The sequence below is a fragment of the Hemicordylus capensis genome, chromosome 13 (assembly GCF_027244095.1).
Source record: "Hemicordylus capensis ecotype Gifberg chromosome 13, rHemCap1.1.pri, whole genome shotgun sequence".
Classification (NCBI taxonomy): Eukaryota; Metazoa; Chordata; class Lepidosauria; order Squamata; family Cordylidae; genus Hemicordylus; species Hemicordylus capensis.
Window position 1 is genome coordinate 3,098,467 of NC_069669.1, and position 25,605 is coordinate 3,124,071.

The following is a 25,605-nucleotide window of genomic DNA, read 5'->3' on the forward strand; positions in this document are numbered from 1 at the left end:
GTCAACAGTTGTGTTTCTCCTTGTGAAACCCCCCTCTGGGATGTATCTTTTTAGGCACAGAGTGAGAGAGAGGAAAATGAGAGAATGCACCACCGCGGCCAGACGTTAAGGGCATCAGTCTTTTGTGACCTTCTCTTCTGAAAGAGAGCTTGTGCATTTTTCATTTCTTCTATTTGTATCTTGCCTTTTTCTAAGGAGCACAGCATGGCATACATGGGGCTATCCCCTTTTGTCATCACAACAACCTTGCAAGGTAGGTAACATAAGAACAGCCCTGCTGGATCAGGCACAAGCCCATCTAGTCCAGCATTCTGTTTCACACAGTAGCCCGCCAGATGCCTCTGGGGAGCCCACAGACAAGAGGTACGTGCATGCCCTCTCTCCTGCTGTTGCTCCCCTGCAACTGAGATTGAGAAGCATCATGCCTCTGAGGCTGGAGGTGGCCCACAGCCACCAGACTAGTAGCCATTGACAGACCTGTCCACCATGAATCTGTCTAAGCCCCTTTTAAAGCTATCCAAGCTGGTGGCCATCACCCACATCCCATGGCAAAGAATTCCACAGATTAATTATGTGCTGTGTGCAAAAGTACTTCCTCTTGTCGGTCCTAAATTCCCCGACCTTCAGTTTCATGGGGTGACCCCTGGTTCTAGTGCTATGAGAGAGAGAGAGAAATTTCTCTTCGTCTACCCTCTCCACTCCATGCATAATTTTAGATCATTCCTCCCTTTAGTTGCCTCTTTTCCAAGGTAAAGAGCCCCAGATGCTGTAGCCTTGCCTTGTAAGGAAGGTGCTCCATCTTGGTTGCCCTCTTCTGCACCTTTTCCAGTTCTACAATATCATTAAGATATGGTGACCAAAGCTGTACGCATTACTCCAGATGCGGCCGCACCATAGATTTGTATAAGGGCATGATAATATTAGCATTTTCGTTTCCAGTCCTCTTCCTAATGATTCCTAACAATGAGCAAGGAAAGGAGATAGAGCGACCCAGACTTCTATAGTGAGCTTCATGCTCGATAGGGGATTTGAATCCAGTTTCCTCTGGTCCATATCTGACACTGTCCATTACAACGCACAGGCAGTGCACCCGTTCAAGAGTTGTGTGCAAGGCAGACATGCAACTGATGTATAATTTTTACCCAACATGGAGATGCAATGATGGGAAATGGGGTACCTCTTGTGCAGCTGTTGAGGGTGCAGGGTTTCCATGGGGGAAAAGCACACGCCTTGAGTGTTCAGTTGAAGACTATATTGTGTGTTAAAACAGAGCGGATATCTGTGCCAGAAATGTGTATTAGTTACTTTGATCTCCATTTAATTGTCCTGGCTGTGCCCAAAGAACCCTGGGAATTTTATCTGGGGAGGGTGCTGCTGACAATTCCATCAGATATCCCTATCACTCTTCGCAGACTTACAATTCCCAGGATTCCCCAGGATGCAAAGTCTGCAAAACCAGTTTAACTCAGTGGCCCAGATGTGCTACCAAGAAATATGCTTTCCATTTCCTTTGATGCACTCGCCTCACCTTCCTCCTGGGTGCAAATGCCGTGTTCAGGGAGGGTGGCCCTTCTCGAGAAACTATGGCTCACTTTGGATCTCGTTCAGACTGACGTCTAAACAAGTTGTTACCAAACCGGTTCTGGCTACCCCATAAATCCAGCCCAGTGAATCATCCCGTCCTGTCTCCTCCTCACTGCCATGTGACTCTGCTTGCTAGGTCATTAATTGCAAACAGCTCTCGCTTGGCATCACAAAGGCTTCTGGGAAAAGATGCAGCCCCACAACCACCCAGTAGAAATGGTAGGTGAGATCCTTTCCTTTCAGGATGGAGGCGTAGTTGGTGTTTGAGTAGCTCCCTCGGCAGGATAAGGTGAAGGCAGAGGGGGACATTATCAGGATGGAACAGGATCACCAGGGTGCCTAGAAGGTTGCCAGTCCTCCAAGATGGACTGGAGTCCTCAGGAATCAGTCTCCACCTCCAAGTGACTCTTGAAAGCAAGCTTGGAAATTTAGAGTCTGGAAATGGTGACAATGGAAAAAAGATATTGGAAACAAACATCCCCAGGGTTAACTTCAGTCCGAGCTGGCAATCCTATGTTTGAAGGCAACAAAAGGGGGAAGAACTCCCAAGATGCTGATGAGTTTTCTCAGTACGCTTTCATTGGTAGACTTTCATAAAATTGGTTCAATGTTGCCTTATGTGTTTTGAAGCAATGCTCTTCTTCAGAGGCAATTCTACAAAACAATATGCAAATTACTACAAGAGTGTGTTTATATAAAAGGTATAAAAAATATCAAAGAATAAACAGTGTTATAGTAATAAAACCAATCATAGCATAATATATTCTAAAAGCCATATGAAGATTTCTCAAGAGTTAACTATATAAAATGTCAGTGAAAACAGCCATCTGATAGGAGTCACTGAACTAGGTTTTTTCTTGTTAGTAAAAGTAAACTAACAAGCACAGAAAACTTACTGAAAGACCTCTTGCTAAAAAACCTATTTCTAAAATATAAATAGGGAGGAGAGCTGGTCTTGTGGTAGCAAGCATGACTTGTCCCCTTAGCTAAGCAGGGTCTGCCCTGGTTGCCTATGAATGGGAGACTTGATATGTAAGCACTGCAAGATATTCCCCTCAGGGATGGAGCTGCTCTGGGAAGAGCATCTAGGTTCCAAGTTCCCTGCCTGGCAGCATCTCCAAGATAGGGCTGAGAGAGATTCCTGCCTGCAACCTTGGAGAAGCCACTGCCAGTCTGTGAAGACAATACTGAGCTAGATAGACCAATGGTCTGACTCAGTACATAGCAGCTTCCTATGTTCCTATATAAAAACAAGGGAAAGGAAAATGAAAGGCTATAGAACATACTTTGGTATCTTATTTTATCAATCAAATAAGATAACATTATTCACAATGTCTGTTTTCCTGGCCTGCACCAACAAAGATTTCTTCCTTTCAAAAGCAACTTTCTAAGACCAGCTTTAAAGCAGACACCTGCTGTTAATGTGGTTTTCTAGAGTGCTCTGATTGAATAAGGGACTAATCAGAGGGAGTATCAGGAGTATCTTGTTATCTTGATTGTTTTAAAAGGGAGACATAATCTAAATCTTAATTTAACCCTTTGGATGCAATGGACTGCAATCTCAAAATCCATATTGGAAACAAACATCTCCAGGGATAACTTCGGTCCGAGTTGGCAATCCTATGTTCAGCTAGTCCTCAGCAGGAGTTGTTCTCCAACCAACTTTGTGCATTTTCTCACATCCCATTGTGGAATGTAAGATTAGCCTTGCTGGAGTGGACCCAAGGCCCATCCAGTCCAGCATCCTGTCTATGGTTGCATTTCAGACCTGATTATGCGAGCAAATTAATGCCCAAACCAGATAATCAAGGAGATGGCCGTAGCAATTAGTCTGCTCTTTGGACCAGGTTCAGACACGCGAGTCTGTGTACTGTAACACCAGGCTACGACTTGTATGCATGAATGTGTCCTCACAGCTATAAGGAGACAGACAGGCCTTTGATTCCCTCCTCACACACAAAGCTTTTCAGTGGAGTCAATTTCTCACATTCAGCTGTCCTGTCACCAGTCATAGAGTATCCAAGAATAATCCGGTGGTGTATGCACATGTGTAAAGACTGCAACTTCTGCTAGGGGTGTACCCCCAACAATTTTTCGTATCAGAGCTCACCCACTCCAAATTTCCTTTTATTCCAGGAGTTCTCAAACTAGGGTTCCCAGGTGTTTTTTAGACTACCATTGTGGCTAGGATGATGGGAATTATCGTTCATCAACATCTGGAGTGCCACAGGTTGGGAAGATCATCTGATACACTCATTAGGTTGGTGTTCAGGGAGCAGGACTCCATCTTGTGTGAAATGACCTCTGGGTTCTCTTCCATCCCGAGCCAGACTTTTTCCTGATGCACCTGTAGTTGCAGAAGGCTCTAACGCCAAGCTCAGGCCAGGTCAGTTCAGTTTATTATGATCATTGATCAAATTGAATCAAATCATTGATCTCAGACCAGATCCAGTTAAAATGGACATTAAAGGTGGATATTGAGACAGCTGTGTATCAATATTCATAAACTGAACTGAACTCCAAGCATAAAAGCGGGCTTGATGAACGCCTTGGTCTGGTGCATCTTCCTCTGCCTTTGCAGGTAGGAATGTACAAATTGATTCAAATCGATTCACCTTGAATCTGGGTGATTTGAGTGATTCAAATTAAATCACCCCTTACAAAGGCAATTCAATTTGAATTTGTATCAAATTTTTGAAATTTGATCTGAATTTGATTTGAAATTTGAAATAAATTTGAAATAAATTTGTTGAATTTGATTCAAATTTGAAACAAATGGAAAAATCTGTTTCATGCACACCTCTGTTTGCAAAGTCCTCCTCTAATTGAAGTGACTCATATAATCTACGTTGCAATGTAAAGTAACTGCAGATCTGGCCTGAAACAAGTGCCAGATGCTCACTTCTCTCTGAATGCAAATGGTCCTAATTATACTTTCCCCACTGCAAAGTAAATTTAAATCCCTTCCTTTGCAACAGTGGCCTGGTATTACTAAGGAGTTTGGAAAGGGGCCCTCAGAAGCCTTCAGAACCTTCGGATGCCAAATTAGATTTTTAAAATGTTGGGACTGGGGGGGAGGCAGGCAGCAGATCTGAGGTGCAGGAGGGACTCGTTTGGGGGAGCAAAGGGGCAGCAAAGGAGAGGAGAGCTGGTCTTGTGGTACCAAGCATGACTTGTCCCCTTAGCTAAGCAGGGTCCACCCTGGTTGCATATGAAAGGGAGACTTGATGTGTGAGCACTGGAAGATATTCCCCTTAAGGGATGGAGCCACTCTGGGAAGAGCAGAAGGTTTCAAGTTCCCTCCCTGGCAGCATCTCCAAGATAGAGCTGAGAGAGATTCCTGCCTGCAACCTTGGAGAAGCCGCTGCCAGTCTGTGAAGACAATATTGAGCTAGATAGACCAATGGTCTGACTCGGTATATGGCAGCTTCCTATGTTCTAAAGAATTTTATCAGGGGAGCGAGGATTAAGGTGACTGATATAATTAAGGGAATGAATAAGTCTCCTACCTACCTTCCCACACTGGCTTCTGCTGCTTGTTCTGGGATAGAGAAGTGAGTGAATGAAGCATCTCAAGCAACGGAGGCCTTTGAAAATAATTTATTCAAGCTACAGGACCATTATATTCTATGACTGTGACACTTTGCTGTCAAGTTCCAGTCTGGATAGGAGAGCAAAAGGGGGAGTGGGAAATATTTGGGAGGTGGCCCCGTGACCCCTTGGAGTGATCCTTGCCGAGGTGGGACCACCAGGTGGATCAAGGGAGGATCTGGCCGGTAGCAAGGGAGATGTGGTGAAATCTAGCAGGATGAGAAGCAGCACCTTTTGAGTGAGGGTTGTGGTCTGCAGACCTGGAGTTGACTAGTCTTTCAGCAGCCGGAATGAGCTACCTTGATAGAACTTGTTTCGCTCAATCAGACACAGGCCTGTGGGCAGTTCTGCCTGTGCCCCCACACCCAGGAGGGAACCCAAGAGGGTGTCACCAGATACTGAGAAGGAAACGGCACCTATGAATTTTCATGTAATGAGCAGGTGCTCAAGGCCAGCCAAGTGTAGGCCTCTCTCTGAAATGCCCTCTTTTCCTCCCTGACCCTGTTTCTCAACCTTCAAAAACAGGCTGGCGCAGACTAGAGTGATGATGACTTGTGCAATAGTGACTTAGCTCTGAATGGGATAAGGATATGGTGAGTGATAGCTTAGGAATCAGATGGGGTGGCATGCACAGGTAAATGTGGCATCAGTGCTGCACAGAGGCATGTATGTGTTAACATAGCATAAGGAAAACAAGACACGGCCTTAGACTGAGTCTGACCATATTGGCCCATCTAGCTCAGTATTGTCTACACCAAGGGTTCCCAATCTTGGGTCCCCAGATGTTGTCGGACTATGACTCCCATCACCCACTGCCGCAATGGCCTTCACCGCAGGGGGTGATGGGAGTTGTAGTCCAGTGACATCCAGGGAACCCCTGCTCTATGCTGATGGCAGCAGCTCTCCATGGTTTCAGGCAGGTGTCTTTCTCCGCCCTACCTGGAGATGCTGCCAGGGATTGAACCTGGGCCCTTCTGTGGCCTCATCCCCTGAGCGGAATATCTTACAGCGCTCATATGTTGAAGTCACCCATCAGATGCAAACCAAGGTGGGCCCTGCATAGCAAAGGGGACCGTTCATGCTCACTGGCACAAGACTAGACCTCCTGCACAGGAACATAGGCAGCTGCCATATACTGAGTCAGACCCTTGGCCCATCTAGCTCGGTATTGACTACACAAACTGGCAGAGGCTTCTCCAAGGTTGCAGGCAGGAATCTCTCCCAGCCCTATCTTGGAGAGACTGGGACCTTCTGCATGCAAAGCAGATGATGCTCCAGGGAATGTACTAAAATGAATGACAAGGAATGCCCACTGAAAAGCCCAAGTTCCTCCCAAAGGGCCACAGGAATGCATGGAATGTCCAGGGCCATTTGGAAGGAGGAACATAGGAAGCTGCCCTATACTGAGTCAGACCCTTGGCCATCTAGTTCAGTATTGTCTACACAGACTGGCAGCAGCTTTTCTTGTTGGAACACTGAAGGATGAAAACTTGTGAGTGTTTGACGTGTTAATAGCATGTTTTAAGAAAACGTGGGTCACACCTGGAAATGGAGCAGATGTGTCTCCTAGCACCGGAGAGAAGGGCATCTACACAGGACACCATATAAAGCATGAACTGGGTGGACGGCCATCCCCACTCCCCAGGGAATCCTGGGGACCGTAGTTCTGTGTGAGAGGCTAGCAAACCTCGACAGAGCAACCTCAGCGCTTTGGCCCAACTACAGTTCCTAGCGCCTCGCCTTCCTCCCAGCTGGCCTTGTCTGAGAAATCTGTTTGAAGGAGCAAGGCGTAATTACACGGCAGACACGAAGAACTTGATCTGGCATCTGCTTCCGGCCAAAGCGCAAGGCTGCCGTCATGTCCTGAGGCCCCGAACCTCCAACAGGTGCAGCTTCATCAGCACAGTAGCAAAGCAATTTGCCACCAGAGCAAGCAACAGGTGTTGAGCTGGGCTGGGTAACCAGAGGCCCTCATTGCCTCGCCTGACCTAGGCCCATTTAGCTCAGTACTGTCTACATCAGAGGTCCCCAACCTCGGGTCCCCAGATGCGGCGGGACTACAACTCCCACCATCCACTGCCTCAATGGCCTTGACCGCAGGGGGTGATGGGAGTTGTAGTCCGAGCTCATCTCAGGAACCCCTGCTCTATGCCGGTTGCCCACTGGCAGTGGCTTTCCATGGTTTCGGGCAGGAGTTTTTCTCCGCCCTACCTGGAGATGCTGCCTACTATGCAGGCACTGAATTGGGCTCCCTGGGTGACCTGGCTTGCTTCGAACCAGTCCTTGAGAACCCTCCTAAAGAGTTGCGTACGTTCACGCGGCAGGCTTTGTGTGACGGGCGTGTATAGTGCATTTCTTATTTTTTGCTGGCCTGCAACTCCCATCATCCCCGGCCATAGGAGCCAACAGTTAGGGATTGTGGGAGTCGCAGTCCAACAGCTGCAGAAGCGTGCAGCGGCCCCGGCAAGAACTACACACACTTGTAATAATCCATGGACGCGCGCGCACACACACACCCCCTCCACACACACAGCGATCTGCACGCGACTGCACAGAAATGCGGCTCGTCTCAAGCCTCTCGTGAAGGCGCCTGTCGTCTGAGCCCAGCCCGAAAGGCGAGGAAGCCACCGCGTCCGCTGCCGCGTGCAATCCCTCGAGCGGGGCAGGTCAGCGCAGAGCCGGCCCAGCCTCCTGCCCCGTCGTCGGGAAATCAGAAGAGAACCCAACTTCTTCTGGCATTGCCCAATTCGGGCGGCGCTGGAAACTACATTTCCCAGCAGGGCCGAGGGCTCGGCGCAGGCGCCCTGGGGGCGGGGCAGGGCTGGGGCGCCGGAGCGCAGCGCAGCAGCAGCAGCAGCAGCAGCGCAGCGCCTGCCCCTCTCCGCCGCCGCTGGCTTTCGTGCGCTCTCGCTGCTGCAGCAGCCCATTGTGTGGCCGGGCCGGGCGCGGGGCTGGCTGATTGGGCGGTGCGCCCGTCACTCCGCCGCCGCCCCCCTGCCCGGTCTCCCGCCCGCCCGCCCGCCCCCCTGGCAGGCAGGCTGGCTGGCTGGGCGCCCCCGGCGCGGATGCAGGAGCAGCCCCTCGGGCGGGCGCAGCGCGGCTGGGTGCATCACGGGCGGCAGCGGCAGCAGCCCCCGCGGTTGCTCTTCCCTCCGCCGCCGCCGCCGCCGCCTGGGCCTCTGCCCCGCTGCGCTCGCCTCCCGCTGCTGCCCGCCGCCGCCGCCGCCGGCAAGATGATGAAGTTTCGCTTCCGCCGCCAGGGCCACGATCCCCAGCGCGAGAAGGTCAAGCAGGAGCTCTTCGCCTTCAACAAGGTAGGGGGAACCCCCCTCCCCCCCAGCCCCCCCCCACACACACACCCCACGACCACGCGGGGGATGGGAGGGTGGGAAGAGCTTGTGGGGAGCTCCAAGAGGGTCTCTCCAAACTGGGGGGAGCGGGCAACAAAGGAGAAAGGCGCATCCCTCCGGAGGAGGCTCTGCGGAGGGGGCTGCTCTGGGAATGGGGGGGGGGGGGCTGGGGTCCTGGTGTGCCTCTGTGAAGGAGAGAGGCGCAGCCCCTTCCCCAGCGGGAGTCTTTTGGGGAGGGGGCACTCAGGCCAGCTGGTTCTCCCCATCCTTGGAAAGGGGGGGGGTCCTGGGTGTTTCCTCCCCTCTCGCCATCTAGCAAAAGGGAAAACGGCCTGGGGGGGGGTTGTCGGCTCAGCGAATCCCTCCTCCTTTAAAAGGGGATGGTGGGGGGGGTCATCTTTGGCTTCTCCATCTTCTCCAGCTTTGGAAGAGGAGCCCGTGGCATCCCTGGAGGAGGGGCAGTGTCTTTTCCGGGGGGGGGGGTTACAACTCCTGGCTCTCCTGTGGAAAAGGGGGGAGTTCTGGCAGGCTCCCCTCCTTCTGTGCTCTTTGGGTGGGGGGTGGGGAGAAAGGGAGATTTCTTGGGCCGGGGAGGGGTGCTGTTTTGGAGAGGGGGGTCTGGTCCCCTGGCCTCCCCATCCTCTGCAAGGGAGGGTTGCTTTGCCTCCCCTCTCTCTGGAAGGGAAAAGAGAAGCTTCTCTCTAGGAGCGGTGGAGGGACCGCTCAGTTGGCCTCCTCCTGAAAGGGGGAGTGCCTTGCCCCCCTCCCTCCCCCCCTCCCTCCCTCCCGGTTTTGGCAGAGAAGGCGAGATCAAGGCTTGGTGGGGCTCTGCTCCTTCTCCTGCCTCCCCTCAGCAGCCTCTGCATTGGTGCTCCTAAGCCAAATGCAGCTTCTCTTGGGAGGGGGTGATAGAGGTCCTCGGATGGGCGGATGATGGGGAGGCCGAACCACCGATGGGGCACTTTGCAGGGAACAGAAGTGGGGGAGGGAATCTCTCTCCTGAATGGGGAAGTTCTTTCCCGAAACAACAAAGAGGATGGGGACAACTTTGGCTGTGTGTGTCTGGGAGTGTAAGAGTGCCTTAGGCTTTTCCCTTAAACCCCCCCCATCCAAGCTCAAAGATTTAGGGTGTCTCTTCCATGGCTGGCTTTTACTTTATTTTCACTCGGCAAATGCAACCCTCTCTGCTTCTAGCAGAGGCTAGAAGAGGAGATCAAGTTCTTTTGGTGGGGGGCGTGCAGAGGGGTTGTTGGCTGGCTTATGAATGTAGCCGCAATGTGTGTTATGGGGGGGGGGATCCACTCCCAGTCTCTTAGGATTGCTCTGCCTCTGAGATGAGAACTTTTAAAAAGTCTTTTCTTTTTCTTTTTCTTTCTTCTTCTTCTTCTTCTTCTTCGCAGAGATGATTGCTTTGTCAGTTGCTCTCTGTGTTCTCTCTCTTCTTCCTGCTTCACTTTGGTCCCTGGGAGAAAAGGCAGTCTGAGCTAGATCCCCTGCTCTGTTGCTGGGGGTTTCGTTGCTTTCTCCTTTCTCTGGGCATCTGCAGTCATCTCCCCCCCCCCACCCCCAACTTCCTCCTTTAGGGCCTCCTGGGTGGATGGAACTAATAAACCTCTTGCAAGGATATATTTTCTGCTGTATCGGAAAGCCAGATTCTCAAGAATAAAAATACTTTCTGCGTGCCCTGATGCCTTTGACCGACACAGGCAGAGCTTCACTTTCCAGTTATCCAGGCGGCTTCTTTACTTGTCATTCTGCTCCAAGTCCAAGATATCCACTGGAAGTTAATTTTTGAGCTTAATTTAGACCAGAGTGCACGCTTGGCGCCTCTTTTCAGCACTGGCACCTGGGAAGGTTTGAAGAAGCAATCTGTCTGTCTGATTTTATTTATTCATTTCTTTTCTTTTCTTCTCATTCCTATCTCTCTCTTCCTCCAAGGAACCCAGAGTGGTGTATGTGGTTCCATTTATCCTCACAACAACCCTGCGAAGTAGCACGGTTGTCACAGTTCTTCTGATCACGTGCAGAGTGCAGTCTCGCCAACCCACAGCCTGCTTCCCTAAATTTAGGTTCAGGGTGGGGGCTCCCGACCTTAGGAACATAGGAAGCTGCCTTGCATTGAGTTAGACAATTGGCCCATCTACACTGACTGGCAGCAGCTCTCCAAGGCTTCAGGCAGGGGTCTTCCCCAGCCCTACCTGGAGATGCTGCCAGGGCGGGAACCTGGGACCTCCTGCATGCAAAGCAGACGCTCTAGCACTGAGCTGCAGCCCCATCCCCTTAAAGGGAATATCCCACCACAGATAGCACTCCTCTGTAGTCACCCATCCAAATGCAAACCAAGGTGAATCCTGTGCCGCAAAGGGGGCCATGGATGCTTGTTACTGCCAGACCAGCTCTCCTCCCCATCACCCTCCGCCACGATGCCCCATGGGAGTTGTAGTCCAACAGCATCTCGGGATCAAAGGCAGGGCTAAGGACCGCTGAGAGTGGTGGGAATTACCTTTAAAAATGGATTAGCAGCCGTACGGCAGCACCTGTAAGCCTCTGAGAGCAGCAGCGACCCTCCTGGCATCCCACGCGGCGGCCCCACGGCCCCGACACTTGCCCTCTGTGCATGGGCAGAGGCCCTTTGTGTGGTCCGCTACACCAGGCTGTCCCTGGGAACCGATCTTCTAGGCCAGGAGGAATCCCTTTGGGCCCTGGCCCCTCTGCATGAACACCACCACCACGCTTCCTGCCACTAGTGAAAGGAAAATGGGGGAGCTGGGATCTCTCGGCGGGTTTGGCTTGCGGCTGCTCTTCTGTGCTGGCGTTTCTCAGTCGTGGCTGGAACGTTTGCTTTCTCCGCTCCTCTTGTTAGAACTGTCACTTTGGCTTCCCGTCTGCTCTGAAGAGCTAGAAATCTAGGCCAGGCTTTCTCTTGGTGTTTGGGGTTGGGGGAGGCATTCAAAGCAGGAGGCATTCAGGACTTCTGTTTCCAACTTCTAGAGCACTGTGTGTGTGAGCGCACTGCAGGGAGGGTTTCCTCCCCCACCCCACGGTCTTGATTTACAGTCCTTCCCCCCCTCCCCATCCTCCTCTTTTGTCTCTTGGCAGGCCTGCTGGCCCCCTTAACTCTTTCACTGCCTGGGGATGCCAGAGTTACTGATCTCTCCAAACTGGGGGAGTGAGCGACAACATGGCAAATGCCGATCAATATAGGCCAGGGTAAAGTAATTCCGGATGGGGCCAAAAGACCCTCACCTGCGCATAGACACTAATGGGGTCTGAGCTGTCAGTGGCTGACCAGGAGAGAAATCTTGGGGTCCTGGTGGACTCCTTGGAAGTGTCAACTCAGTGTGGGGCAGCTGAGAAAAAGGCCAATTCCATACTTGAGGTCATTAGGAAGGGGATTGAAAATAATATTATAGAGCCTGCATACCGATCTATGGTGCAGCTGCATCTGGAGTGCTGTGTACAGTTCTGGTGGTCATCGCATCTTAAAAAGAACATCCTAGAACTGGGAAAGGTGCAGAAGAGGGCAACCAAGATGATCAGGGGCCTGGAGCACCTTCCTTATGAGGCAAGGCTACAACATCTGGGGCTTTTTGGTTTAGGGAAAAAGCAACTAAGCGGAGATATGGCAGAGGGCTATAGAATTATGCATGGTGTGAAGAGAGTGGGGAGAGAGAGAGATTTTTCTCCTCCTCCTACAACACTAGAACCGGGGCTTATCCCATGAAACTGATTGCCAGGAAATGTAGGACCAACATCAGGAAGTACCAGTTTGCACAGCACATAATTAAACTGTGGAACTCACTGCCATGGGATGTGGTGATGCCCACCAGCATGGGTGGCTTTAAGTGGGGCTTAGACAAATTCGTGGAGGGCAGGTCTGTCAGTGGTTATTAGTCCTTGGGCTAGAGGCTACCTCCAGGCTCAGAAGGATATCTCTGAATACTAGTTGCAGGGGAGCAACAACAGAGAGAGGGCGTGCCTTCATCTTTTGCCAGTGGGCCTCCCAGAGGCATCTGGTGGGCCACAGTTTGAAACAGGATGCCAGATGGCCTTGATCCAGCAGGGTGGTTACATAGGGACATAGGAAGCTGCCATATACCGAGTCAGGCCATAGATCCATCTAGCTCAGTATTGTCTACCCAGACTGGCAGCAGCTTCTCCAAGGCTGCAGGCAGGAATCTCTCTCAGCCCTATCTTAGAGATGCTGCCAGGGAGGGGACTTGTAGCCTTCTGCTCTTCCCAGAGCGGCTCCATCCCCAGAGGGGAATATCTTACAGTGCTCACACATCAAGTCTTCCATTCATATGCAACCAGGGTGGACCCTGCTTAGCTAAGGAGACCAGTCATGCTGGCTGCCTCAAGACCAGCTCTCCTCTCCTCTGTTCCTATGCTTATGTGCTTTTTGGAAATGCTGTTCTGGGCCGCTCTTCCCTTCCCAAATGGCATTTGCAGGATTCTGCAGCAGACTGAAAACAGCTGCCCTTGCGGCTATTGACTGTTGTGAGTTCCAGTGCACACACTGGAATGTTGCATCTTTCTTGGAGGCTTCAGCTGTTCCAATCTGCCCCCACCCCACACACACACCGTGCCCCGTTTGTGGGGAATGTAATGCAATGGTACAACTCCCTTTCCTCCGGCAAGAAAACGTTGAGTTGGTAGAGCAGGAAAAAGGTAAGATTTGTCTGCTGCTTTCTCAACTTCCTGTTTGGTTGAAAAGCGACATACAAATATTCCTAATATTTACCAATCAATCATTCATTCATTCATTCATTCATTCAATTTCATTCATTCATTCATTCAATTTCCGTTCTGGCAAACCCTCACCTTTGGCAAGCAGTTTAAATTAATGGGAATCGGGGGTTAGGGGAACGGCGGTTGCAAAAAGACCAAAAGCTCAAAGAAAAAATACCAAAAAATTACCCCAAATTACCCGGAATCCCTTGAAATCACCAAGAAGAAGCAGGAGGAGTGAGCAAATTGAGCCTCTGGAAAGTTCTGAAGAATTTCTGAAGAAATTTCTCAAAAGCACTTTTGAACTACTCAAAAATCACTTTAAATCGTAAGGAGTTAGCAGGGTTAGCAAGAGGAATGAGTGGATTGAACCCCCCCTCTCTCTCTCACTCACACACACACATTGCGGAAACCCCCTCCCCACCAATCACTAAAAAATCTCGCCAACCTGCGGATACTTGGGTCACGGTTGGTGAGGATGGTCACCATTTCCCAATCGTGGATACTCAAAACTGCGATTGGGAAAACCGCCATTGGTGAGGGATGTCTATAATAATAATCCAGCCTCTCATTCCTGGATATCAGATACCCACAACGATTGCTATATATTCTATCGGCCTGCTATAAAAGGGTGATAGAACAGTGGTCTGTGCTGTTTTCAAGATGTTGCCAAACTACAATTCCCATCATCCCAGCCACAATAAGTTATAGCTAGGGGTGATGGGAAATGTAGTTTGGCAACATCTGGAGGGCCACAGGTTGGGGAAACTTGCCTTAGGGGATGGAGCAGCTCTGGGAAGCATAGAAGGTTCCCATTTCCCTCCCTGGCAGCATCTCCAAGAGCTTAAGAGAGATCACTGCCTGCAACCTTGAAGAAGCCGCTGCCAGTCAGTGTAGACAATACTGAGCAAGATGGACCAAGGGTCTGACTCGGTATATGGCAGCGTTCTATGTTCCTATGACTGTGCAGAGAATTCAACTTGGGGCAAAGTTTTGCACCGGACCAATAAACGATGAGTCAGGCAGAGTTTCCTCTGCTCTGAATGTTTTTAAGAAGGGCCTGAAAACATACCTGTTTAGCCAGGCTTTTAGTTTATAGTTTTAAAGCTTCGGGGTTTTAGGGGTTTTATTTGTATTTCAAATTGTATTGTGTTCATGTTTTAATGGTGGCTTTTTCCGCCCAGGGACTTCTGTATGGGACGGCATAGAAACGTTCTGAATGAATAATAACAAATAAATAGATCTGGGGAGAAAAGCTTCATGGCCATGCCAGGGAAAGCTTAGCCTGCAAAGCATCTGTGTGTCCGGCTGCTGCAAAAGGCAGAAGCACAAGGCCGGTCAGAAAAAGGGGCCACCTTTCTCTCCTGCCGAGCTCTCCGTGTCTCGGCAGTGCTCCCCCCCCCGCCTTTGCTATTTGAACTTTTGGCAAGTGAGGTGGCCGCGTTTTGTTTAATTTGGAAAGGATTGCGGAATGATCCCACCAGGGGCGCATGCTTCTCTGGCGTCAACATCTGTGCGGTGCAGCGTTTGGGCAGATGGCCCTGTGATGAACCCCAGTACGTTCCTCTGCGGACTCCGAGGGCCTCTCTGGGTGCAGAGAACATCCTGGGTGTGCACCTGAAGATGGCAAGCGTGTGAATGGAAAGGACAGGTGTCCAGCAGATATGAGTGTTCCCCGTCGGAGACACTGTTGGGGAGATACAGGGTTGGCCGCAGGCTGCAGGATCCTTGAGCGTCGCTCAGGAGCTTTCCCAGACAGCAGGCTTTACTGCCGGGTTTCTGCGGGGCTTTACTGTCAGTTTGAAGTTGCCCCAAAAAACAGACACAAAAAGTGGATTTTTTAAAAACCCCGGATATAAATAGGGCTACACTCTTAATGTGCAATGAAAAACCCGAATCGTGTGTGAAGTCCTCCCCGATAGCTCACGGGGACTTTGGGATAAATTTGGCCGATACGTGAACACACCCCTCTGTTCTGGAGGAGATGCGAGCTAAAAGCCGGGTGTGAAAACCCATCAGGGCTTCTCGAACTTGGGTCCCAAGATGTTGGATCACAACTCCCTTCCTCCCCAGCCCCACCATGGCTTGCGGGGATGGGCGTTGTAGCCCAGCAACATCTGGGGACCAAGTTTGAGCGGTCAGGGGTTCCCAGCCTGTGCTCCTCCAGATGTTGCTGAACCGCCTTGAGATTGTTTTTAATGTAAGGCGGTATATACATGTAACAAAATAAATAAATAAATAAAACTCCAGTTCCCATCATCCCTAGCCCTTGTAAAGTGTAGCGGTGGGATGATGGGAGTTGTAGTCCAACAACAGATCCCAGGCTGGGATCCAGTGTTCCCTCAAACAGGGATTCCCAGCTCCTTTGCAGCTGGGGATTCTGGGAGTTGTAGTCAACAACATCTGGGATTCCCTGTTGGAGGGAGCACTGCCTCAAAGGCAGGATGCCTCTGAGTACCAGTTGCAGGGGAGTAATGGCGGGTGAGAGGGCATGCCCTCAACTCCTGTCTGTGGCTTCCAGCGGCATCTGGTGGGCCACTGTGCGAAACAGGATGCTGGACTAGATGGGCTGCCTTGGGCCTGATCCAGCAGGGCTTATGTTTCTTATGTTTTGCTGAGGACCCCCTAAACTCGCCACGAAACCTAGGTTTCTTTCTGCCCTTAAGAGTTGTCATTTGGGGGGAAGCCTAACCCCACACGGCTGCTTTTGACTTGGTTTGAAAACTTCAAGCTGCCTGCTTAAAACCCGGGCAAGCCGCTCTGAGTTCCATCATGCAGGAAAGCAGGGCACCAATCCTGGGCAATAAGAGAACCATTTCCGGTGGGGTGCAAGTTCTTTCCTGCACGTTGAGTGGCTTCCTGGGTTATCACAGCAGACTCTGAGTGGGGCAAGTTAATTAAAGCTGGGTGAGCCAGTCAGGCAGCAGCGTGTGTGTGTGTTTGTGATCAAACACACCTGCTAATCCTGGGAGTTGATACCTAGGAACAAACCAGAGGTGATTACCTGACAGCAGCGGTTTAAGAGGCTTTTCTTGTACAGCCTCCGTAACTGAACTGGGCGAGACTGACTGCGTTGGGACCTGGGTGTGACTGTGTGGCGAAGAAGCATCGTGAGGAGGTAGCCTAGAGTAGCCGGGTCAACTCACCTGTGGTTTTGAGTTTCCCTCTTCTTCTTCCCTATGCTTTGTCCTTTGCTTCTCTGAAATGAAACTCTGGTCCCCAAGGAGAAATCATAATGTGCTTGTATTTTTATTTATTACATTTCTGGCCCACTCTCCCTCCGAGGAACCCAGAGTCCATGGTTTTATGATTGTTCTCACAACAACCCTGTGAGGTAGGCCAGGCTGAGAGAGAGAAGTGACTGGTAGTGAGTTTTATGGCTGAACGGGGATTTGAACTCAGGTCTCCCCGTCGTAGTCCAACACTCTAACCCAGGGCTGTTCAACTTCGGCCCTCCGGCAGATGTTGGCCTACAACTCCCATAATCCCTGGGCCCTGGCCACTGTGGCTGGGGATTGTGGGAGTTGTAGTCCAAAAACAGCTGGGGGGGGGTGGGCTAAGTTGAGCAGGCCTGCTCTGACCTCTGCATCAAGTGTTCTGCATATGGCCTTCCCCATGGACTTAAAAATGGGTTCTGCCTTCTCAAGTTTCCAGACCTCCTTATCCTAGAGGAGTTGCAGGATGCAATGACCAGGGTGTGCTCTGTGCTAAACGCTCTTCCTCCCTGCCACCACCCAATAGGACCTTGAGCCAAGCTATATCACCAGCTGGATCTCATGGTGCAACCCATCCCGGAATGTACCATTTCAGTTGCGGAGTATATTGGGGGGGAAATGCGCTGTGTGAACAGTCTCCCATGTACCAAACTCCCTGCACAAAGCCATTTGACAGGGGAGGAGAGCTGGTCTTGTGGTAGCAAGTGTGAATCGTCCCCTTTTGTGTTGGAACCCTTTTCCGGAGACTTTTGTCCTCGAAAGACTTGTTCAAATTTGCGCCCTTCTCCCTTGCAACACAGTCTCAAGTGGATCAGTCCAGCAAGAGCTGTGTTGTGCGAGAGCCTGCTGATCGCGTAGCTGCGCCCTGACACAGGAGTGGTCAAGCTTGGGCTCGTGGAAAATGGTTGGACGACAACTCCCATAATCCCTTTGGCCATCGCGGCCAGGGATGATGGGAGTTGTAGTCCGACCGCTGGGGCCCCAAACTGGAGGACCTGCATGCAGATCAGAAGCTTCTCCGTGACTCCATTTCTCCACGGCTCCAACTGAACTGCTTGCTGCACACTTGGAAAAATGTAGTCATCTCTGTTGTCTAGAGTCTCTCTCTCTCTCTCTCTCTCTCTCTCGTTTAAACATTTGGCAATTAACAGCTCCAAGATGAGGCGCTTTGGAACTTCAGTGCCTCCCACCAGCGGCTTGGCGTCCCACCAGGCGCGCTCGGAGATGGGCCTAATGTGTCACATTACATCCAGCGTGCATGCTCACCGAATATCTCCCGCATGGCCCCCGTGAGGCTGTTTGGTGCCTTCTGATGTTGTCGCCTGAGATGGGCAAGGCAGGAACTGATTGGAAGGGGCTCAGGACCAGCTGTTGCCTCCAACAGGGACTCCCAGATGTTGTTGACTACAACTCCCAGAATCGCCAGCTGCAAAGGCTTTTGCTTGGGGATCCTGGGAGATGTAGTCAGCCACATCAATCTCTATTGGAGGGAGCGCTGCTCAGGATGTGACTTGCATGCAGGGAGAGCACGTGTGACAACATCTGCAGGAGGGCTGAAGTGGAGCAGCCCTGTCCTAGACCCTGGTTTTGAATAGGTGTCGGAGTCTTTCTTGGGGTTCCACCTGCAGCTTTCCCAGACAGCAGGCTTTACTGCGGCTTTACTGCGAGTTCGAAGTTGCCCCCTAAAAGGGATGCAAAAAGTAGATTTTTTTTTTTTTACCCTGGGTATAAATCGGGCTACGCTGTAACATACGAGGGAAAACCTGAACCGTGTGTGGAACACCCGAATCGTGTGCCTCGCAGGGACTTTGGGGTAAATTTAGCCGATATGTGAACACCCCCCCCCCATTGTGGAGGAGATGTGAGCGAAAGGGCGGGTGTGAAAAGCTTCCATGCAGGGGAACATGGGATGCGGTTGGATCCCTCTTTGTTCTGGCCCTTCTGTTGGGAGAAATGTCGTCTCCTTTCTGTTGCAAGCAGAACCAGTGACCCAGAAGGCTTGCTGAATATCGGAGAGAGTCTCTCTTCCTTCTTTCCTTCCCACCCTCCGTGGTCCGGCTCTCTGTACCAGGTCACAATGGTTCTGTCTCTTACTACCTGACTGAGGAGCTCAGATTCATCTTCCTGCTTGAGCATTTATATATATGGGGGGGGCGGTGAGATTCTTGCAACGCTCGGGGGTGCCCAGTTTTTCTCTGGAGTCTTTGCCAAGGGTTAATTGAGGAGGAGGAGGAGGAGGAGGAGGAGATAGCATTTGCGACACCCCTTTCCTCTCCTTCCTCGGCTTCTTTTCTTGCATCTCCCCCAAAGCCTGAGAGTTGGAATTGGCTGGAAAGGTTCATTTGTCCATGGGGTGGGGGGAGCGTCTCTCGGCCAAAGGGCCGCTCGAGGGAGGCGAGGAGGAGGAGGGAGTGACGCGCAGTTGCAGCCAAGTCTGGATCGAATCTCTCCCTCCTTTCCGGCTGTCCTCGAATGCAGCTCCCAGGAGCCTGGCTTGAGCTGGAGCCAGTTGGAAGAAGCCGGCACCTGCATTGCGTGGGTTGCCTTGCCTCTTGGGTGACCCTCTCCAGCAAGCGGGGGGGGGGGTGGTAGCGGAAGACCACCAAGCGGCCTGGACTGTTCGTGTAGCATCTCTGAGGTCTAGGCCAAGAATCTGGCACGATCTCTCTTCTGGGCTTGCTCCAGTCACCTGAGCAGCAACTTGGGCATCGAAATCTAGCAGCTGGAGCTCTTAGGACTTAGGAAGTTGCCTTCTACCGAGGCAGACCGTTGGTCCTTTCGAAGTCAGAGGCTAAGCAAGGGGACAGGGGTGGTACCAGGATGTGGTGCTGGTTCCTTGATTGTCCCCTTTTGGCTCTCGGCTGAATAAATGTTGTAAATGAACATACTTTGGCAACATGGTGCTCTCTTTGTGGCTTTTCTTGGTGCACACAAGTCTGTTGGGCAATTTGCCGGCTGAGTGCTAAACCTCTGCAAAATGTAGGTGGTGCAGAATCCAGCTCCCGGAGAATCTCCACTTTGGGGTTTTTTTTGGTTTTCAAAAGCTACTAGTCCTTATGAGGGTTATGCAGATGCATGTGTGGGCAATACCTGCTGAAATGGGAGATACAAAGGTGATGGCTAAACAAGGTTTCTACTGGTCAGAGGAAAGCCCTTCACTGTAGCTCCTGGGCTCCCCGCTTCCCCGGTGGCTTTTGGGTTTTATACGCTTTAGTCTGCATAAACCTGAGCTGTGTTAAACTGTCATGAAACTGCCTAATCTTTTCTGCCATCAAAAGTGAAGAAGGATCCGCTCTTTAAATCTCCTCCTAAAACGCACTCCCCTCTCCAAACAAATACAGTCTTGCAATATGCGGATAACTAACAGACACATAACAAATGCAACAAAACAGACACATAACAAATGCAACAAAACAGACACATAACAAATGCAACAAAACAGACACATAACAAACGCAACAAAACAGATTCAAAGGCAGCGTCAATGGATCAGTTGAAAATTCCAGTGCAGCAGCCATCAGATTGGGCAGTAGCCGAGTGGAAGAACATCTGCTTTCGCATGCAGAAGGTCCCAGCTTTGATCCCTGGCAGCATCTCCAGGTAGGCTGGGGAAAGACCCGTGCCTGAAACTTCAGAGAGCCGCTGCCAGTCATAGGAACATAGGAAGCTGCCATATACTGAGTCAGATCCTTGGTCCATCTAGCTCAGTATGGTCTTCACAGACTGGCAGCGGCTTCTCCAAGGTTGCAGGCAGGAATCTCTCTCAGCCCGATCTTGGAGATGGTGCCAAGGAGGGAACTTGGAACCTAGATGCTCTTCCCATAGTGGCTTCATCCCCGAGGGGAATATCTTCCAGTGTTCACACATCAAGTCTCCCATTCAGATGCAACCAGGGCAGACCCTGCTCAGCTAAGGGGACAAGTCATGCTTGCTACCACCAGACCAGCTCTCTGAGCTAGGTAGACCAGTGTTCTGACTCGGTAGAAGGCAACTCCCTGTCTCTTGGGGGTGGATCTGGAACTCAGTGGTAGAGCATCTCTCTGAGCATCTGACATCTGAGCATCTGGTGGAGAGGGCCTCCGGTTCCGTCCCTGGCAGGACTTCTAGGTAGCGCTGGGAGAGCTGCTTCCTGAAACCCTGGTGCGCTGATGCATATGCTTGTGTCTCCCAGAAGCTTGCAATGCTCCAGCAGGCTTGTTATGAGAGCCCCTTTGCCTACCTTACTGCGGCTGAAATGGGATTTCTCTTTCTTTCCAGACGGTGGAGCATGGCTTCCCCAACCAGCCCAGCTCCTTGGCCTTTGACCCCAAGCTCCGGATCATGGCCATCGGCACCAAATCGGGAGCTGTGAAAATGTATCCTTTGGGGGTTGCCTGCAGCTGCCCTTCTGCATGTGGAACTCCAGCCGGAGCGGGAGGTAAGAGTGGTTGTGGTCAACTTCGTCACGTGTCCAATGCACTTGCGGGGTGTGGAGCAGGTGCTCTGCTGATACCAGGCCACGCCAGGTTAACTAAAGTCTCTGGATAGGATCCAGACCAAGTCACGGCATGAATGGGACTTCACTTAGTCGCGACTGATGTTTCAGTGGTGCTCAGTCATGACTAGCTAGTCTGCCCACTATGTGTTGGGCATAAAACTGAGCAGAGAGACGTCTTTTAAAAAGTGGCGATTCTCTTATATTTAGCACGGGGAGAGCAACTGGCCCTCTCCACCCCCAGCACAGCATCCCTCCAGTGGCTGTTGCTGGTGTTTGTTTTATGTTTCCTTTTAAAGTTTGTGAGCCCTTTGGGAGACAGGGAGCCATTTTATTTGCTTGCTTGTGTTTATATTGATTTAAACTGCTTTGGGAACTTTTGTTGAAAAGCAGGATATGGATTTTCGTCATAGTCGTATGGAGCATATCTCGGTGGAGTTGGACACTGGGCATAACCTTAGCTTTTGGAGTGTGCAGGAGTGTTAAAGGGACGTGTTTCCGCAGAATCTCTGGGAAGGGCAGAGGCTGTGTGGATTTTTCTTGCCACCATCTGATTCTGGGGATATCCTGAAAAAAGCAAAAAAGATGCGGAACCCTCTGTAGTGGTGACAGCCAACAGGCTGGATGGCTTTAAGAGGGGCTTGGACAAATTCATGGAGGACAGGTCTATCAGTGGCTACTAGTCTGGTGGCTATAGGCCACCTCTAGCCTCAGAGGCAAGATGCCTCTCAATACCAATTGCAAGGGAGCAACAGCAGGAGAGAGGGCATGCACAGACCTTTTGCCTGTGGGCTGCTCAGAGGCATCTGGTGATGGACCACTTTGTGAAACAGGATGCTGGACTAGATGGGCATTCTTGGGCCTGATCCAGCAGGGCTGTTCTTATGTTCTTCTGTCTCTGAACCATAAGAGCAGCTCTGGAGGATCAGGCCCAAGAATGCCCATCTAGTCCAGCATCCTGTTTCACACAGTGGCCCACCAGATGCTGCTGGAAGCCACAGGCAGGAGTTGAAGGCATGCCCTCTCTCCTACTGTTACTCTCCTGTAGCTGGTAACGAGAGGTATCCTTCCTCTGAGGCTGGGCTCAGCAAATGTCATTCTTCACCGGCGATATCCAAAAGTGTGCATTATCTTGGCAATTCCCACAACCCTCTTGTAAGGTAGGCCAGTATTGCCCTGCTCTCTGGCAAACGTGGAGGCCGACGGAACAGCGGCTTTTCTCCAGCTTTTTAGTGAGTTTGTGGTGAAACGGAGGCGCGACTCCGCAGACTCCTGGATGAGCGCTCTCCGCTGCAACACTCTGCTAGCTTTGTGGTAGGCCGTTCTTACAAACGGCTGCTTCTGTGTGTGGGGTGGAGGGCAGCCCCCAGGTTGCTTACCAAGAAAAGGATGGTGGGTTTTGTGCTCAACAGGTCTCCTGCTCGTTGCACCTGCTCTCCAGCTGTCTTAGATTTGCAGGTGCGCAAATTACAGGCTTGGGACCTGGGAGCTGCCTGCGTTTGCCAGCCTGGCTGTTGCTTCCAGCAGGAGGAGGAGAGGCAAAGGAAATTGGATAATTGTCTTGCCACCGGCATCTTTGGGAAGGGGCGGGGGTGCCCTTTTTCTTTTCATCACCTCCTCCAGAAGCATGGTGGTAGCCGACGCCTGTGGAATTTCTTTTGGGCTGAGAAGCAGTGTCGCAAAAATGATAAAGTTGGAAGGAGAGCAATGGAACATAGGAAGCAGCCATATACAGAGTTGGACCACTGGTCCATCTAGCTCAAGATTGTTTACACAGACTGGCAACAGCTTCTCCAAGGTTGCAGGTAGGAGTCTCTCCCAGCCCCCTATTTTGGGGATGCTGCCAGGGAGGGAACTTGGCACCTTCTGCATGCAAGCAGGCCGGTGCTCTTCCCAGAGTGGTCCCATCCCTGAAGGGGAATATCTTGCAGTGCTCACACATGTAGTCTCCCATTCAAATGCAAACCAGGGTGGGCCCTGCTTAGCAAAGGGGACAGTTCATACTTGCTACCGCAAGACCAGCTCTCTGCCTTGGTCTGACTCGCTAGATGGCAGCTTCTAACAGGGCTGTCTAGGGGTGTGTGGGGCTGGAGGCGAATTAGCATGTCCTAATGGGAGGTGGTTGTGGCGGAGAGTGTGCATATGCAACCCACAATGGGCCTGCCTCTTCCCACCTGCACGTCTCCTCCCACCTGCAGGGAGAAAACACGCAGCCACAGGCGGTGGTGAGGCAGACACTTGGGGGACAGGGAGAAAGCGTGTGCAGCCACAGATGGTTGGTGGGGAGTGGTCTCCTCCCCAGGGATGGCCCAAGGGTCAGGGTGCCCCACGTGAAGCCCACCTGGGCCCCCACTCCCAACCCGTTGCCACCGCCCTGTCACCCACCTGGGCACCTGTGTTCCCTCCGACAGAGATTCTCAGATTCTGTGGACTACAACTCTCAGAATGTGGGCGGGAAAGTGTGCGGGCGGGGCCTGGGGAAGGGCGGGGCCTGGGGCGACTGCCCCAGTCGCCCCAACCAATGACGGGCCTGCCTTCTTATGTCCCTGTGCCACTTCTGGAGATGGGATGCTAGCTGAGTGGTCAAGCATCTGCTTTTTATGCAGAAGGTCCCAGGTTCCGCATCTCCAGGAGCAATCCCAGGCATCTGGCTTCACCACGAGTTTGAAGTTGCCCTAAGAAACCGACGCAAGCCGTGGATTCTTTTATCCTGGGTATAAATCAGGCTAGGCTCCAATGGGCAGTGGAAAACCCGAATTGTGTGTGCTCCCCGATAGCTTGCAGGAACTTCGGTATAAATTTGGCCAATATGTGAACACACACCCTCCATACCAGAGGAGAGATGAACTCAAAGCCAGGTGTGAAAAGCTTCCTGGTCGGGCTGGGGAAGACCCCTGCCTGAAACTTTGGAGAAGCCGCTGCCAGCCCGAGCAGGCAACACTGAACTAGACAGGGTTCTGGTCTCTATAAGGCAGCTCCCCAGGTCGCCAAGTCGATCCTGCAGCCTGCCCACGCCACAATAAGCTGCCTAAAACCTGACCTTGAGAGTCGGGACGCGATGTGTTTAAACATGAAATGCTGAAAGGAAAGTCCAGGCAACCCCGTCCACACGTTCTTGCTGCCTGGGACAGATGAGCTGGCTCCATGTCGGCCCCGAACTCGTGGCCGAAGCCGTTGGGGCGGCCCGGGGAATTTTCTCTCCCCCCGCTCATTCCTTGGTGCATAGCAACGAGAGAGGCCCCCCCCCCGGCAAAAGGGGTCTTCTCGTGTCTCTCTGGAAGAAGGCTGAATAGAAGCCTTTTGCTGCAGGCATCTGGGCTCTTTTCAAGCTGGCGCTTGGCATCCCAGCTAGAAGATGTGCAGTCTCCATGGAGCTGACTGCCTCTGGAATAAGATGCAAGGAACACTCTTCCAGCATCCCTCCGGTTGGATCTCGCACGCCTCATTCTTTCCTCCTGGGGATTTGGGGTGGGGGGGGTGGGCGTCCAGGGTGACCAACATTTTAAGGAGATTGGTGATGGTTTCCAAACTGCTTTTGGGGGGGGGGAATAGTCTGTTTACAATTCAATCAAAAACTGCGCCGAAGAAGGATAACAGGTGCTCCAAATGCAAGTTCAGAAATGCCTCTGAACTCGGCACCAACCGAGACGTGGAAACAAAAGCGGTTTGGCAGCCCCAGGGCGGCCGCGCCCAAACACCCAGGCGTTAATTTAATGGAGTATGCGTTAAATTACACAGAGTACAAATTACAAAGTTGCTCTTCCTGAGGCAGGGAGTTCCAAAGAGCTGGGGCAGCTCCCAAGAAGGCCCTGTTTCTAAGTCTACAGCAATTTTGCTTTGGCAAAGGAGGGGTCCCGGAAACAGAGCTTTTCCTGCCAACTTTGGAGAGTGGGGAGGAATAGAGAGGATAAAGCCCTCCTTCGGTGACCCAGGCGGCAGACTCCTGCCTGCAACTTTGGAGAAGCCGCTGCCGGTCTGTGCTGGATGATCTGACTTGGCAGAACGCAGCTTCTTGTTTTCCCTGTCGCAAAACCTGAAACTGCCTAGGACTTTTCTCCTGCCCAGTTTATGGATGTGTGAACTGTCCCGTTTGTCTTTGGAAGCTCTCCATTCAGAAAGAAAAGAAAGAAAGAAATGTCGACCCTCCCTATAGGAGTTTGTGGGACCGTATTGTTTGATGATGATGCTTCTTCCACAGAGTCGGTCTCTCTCTTTCTCTGTCTCTCCCGCCCCCTTTCTCGGCATCTTTAGCTGCACTGGAAGCCTTTCTTGGCTTCTGCTCAGGACATGTGTGAGCTGGAAGAACAATAGGGGAAATGGCTTAAGAACAGAGGATAAAGTTCTTAAGGGGAAGGGGGGGGGGTTTCCTAGTTCCCAGCAGGGCAGGGAAGGAAACAGCTGAAACAGCTAAAAATACAGCCCTCGGTGCCTGAATGGAGTAATCCTCGGCTCCGAAGGGGGCTTGGGCTAGAAGGACTCTCCTTGCGGTCTGCTGCCAGAGGACTGTAGTGGAACCTGCCAAGGGGTGGAATAAAGGAAGACCCCCCCCTCCCCCTGGTGCAAAGCCTGGTGTTTGGGGCTGCTAGTGCGGGCGGTGTGCCCTGGCAAAACCGAACAGACTCTCTGCGGAAGGGAGCCCAGTTCGCTGTTGCCAAGGCGA

The 25,605-nt window shown here is 51.7% G+C and overlaps 1 protein-coding gene across 3 annotated transcripts in view; it reads left to right on the plus strand.

Moving 5' to 3' along the window:
* The first annotated feature begins 8,017 nt into the window (after positions 1–8,017).
* LLGL1 (LLGL scribble cell polarity complex component 1) overlaps positions 8,018–25,605 on the plus strand; it is a 58,492-nt gene continuing 40,904 nt past the window's right edge. Inside the window, exons 1-2 of one of the 3 annotated variants that reach the window (XM_053276583.1) lie at positions 8,018–8,489; positions 20,729–20,826. In XM_053276583.1, the coding sequence (XP_053132558.1) occupies positions 8,241–8,489; positions 20,729–20,826 (347 nt within the window). In that variant the 5' untranslated portion in view covers positions 8,018–8,240. The remainder of the gene's footprint in view (positions 8,490–20,728; positions 20,827–25,605) is intronic. The other 2 variants (XM_053276584.1, XM_053276582.1) reach the window with 2 other exon arrangements.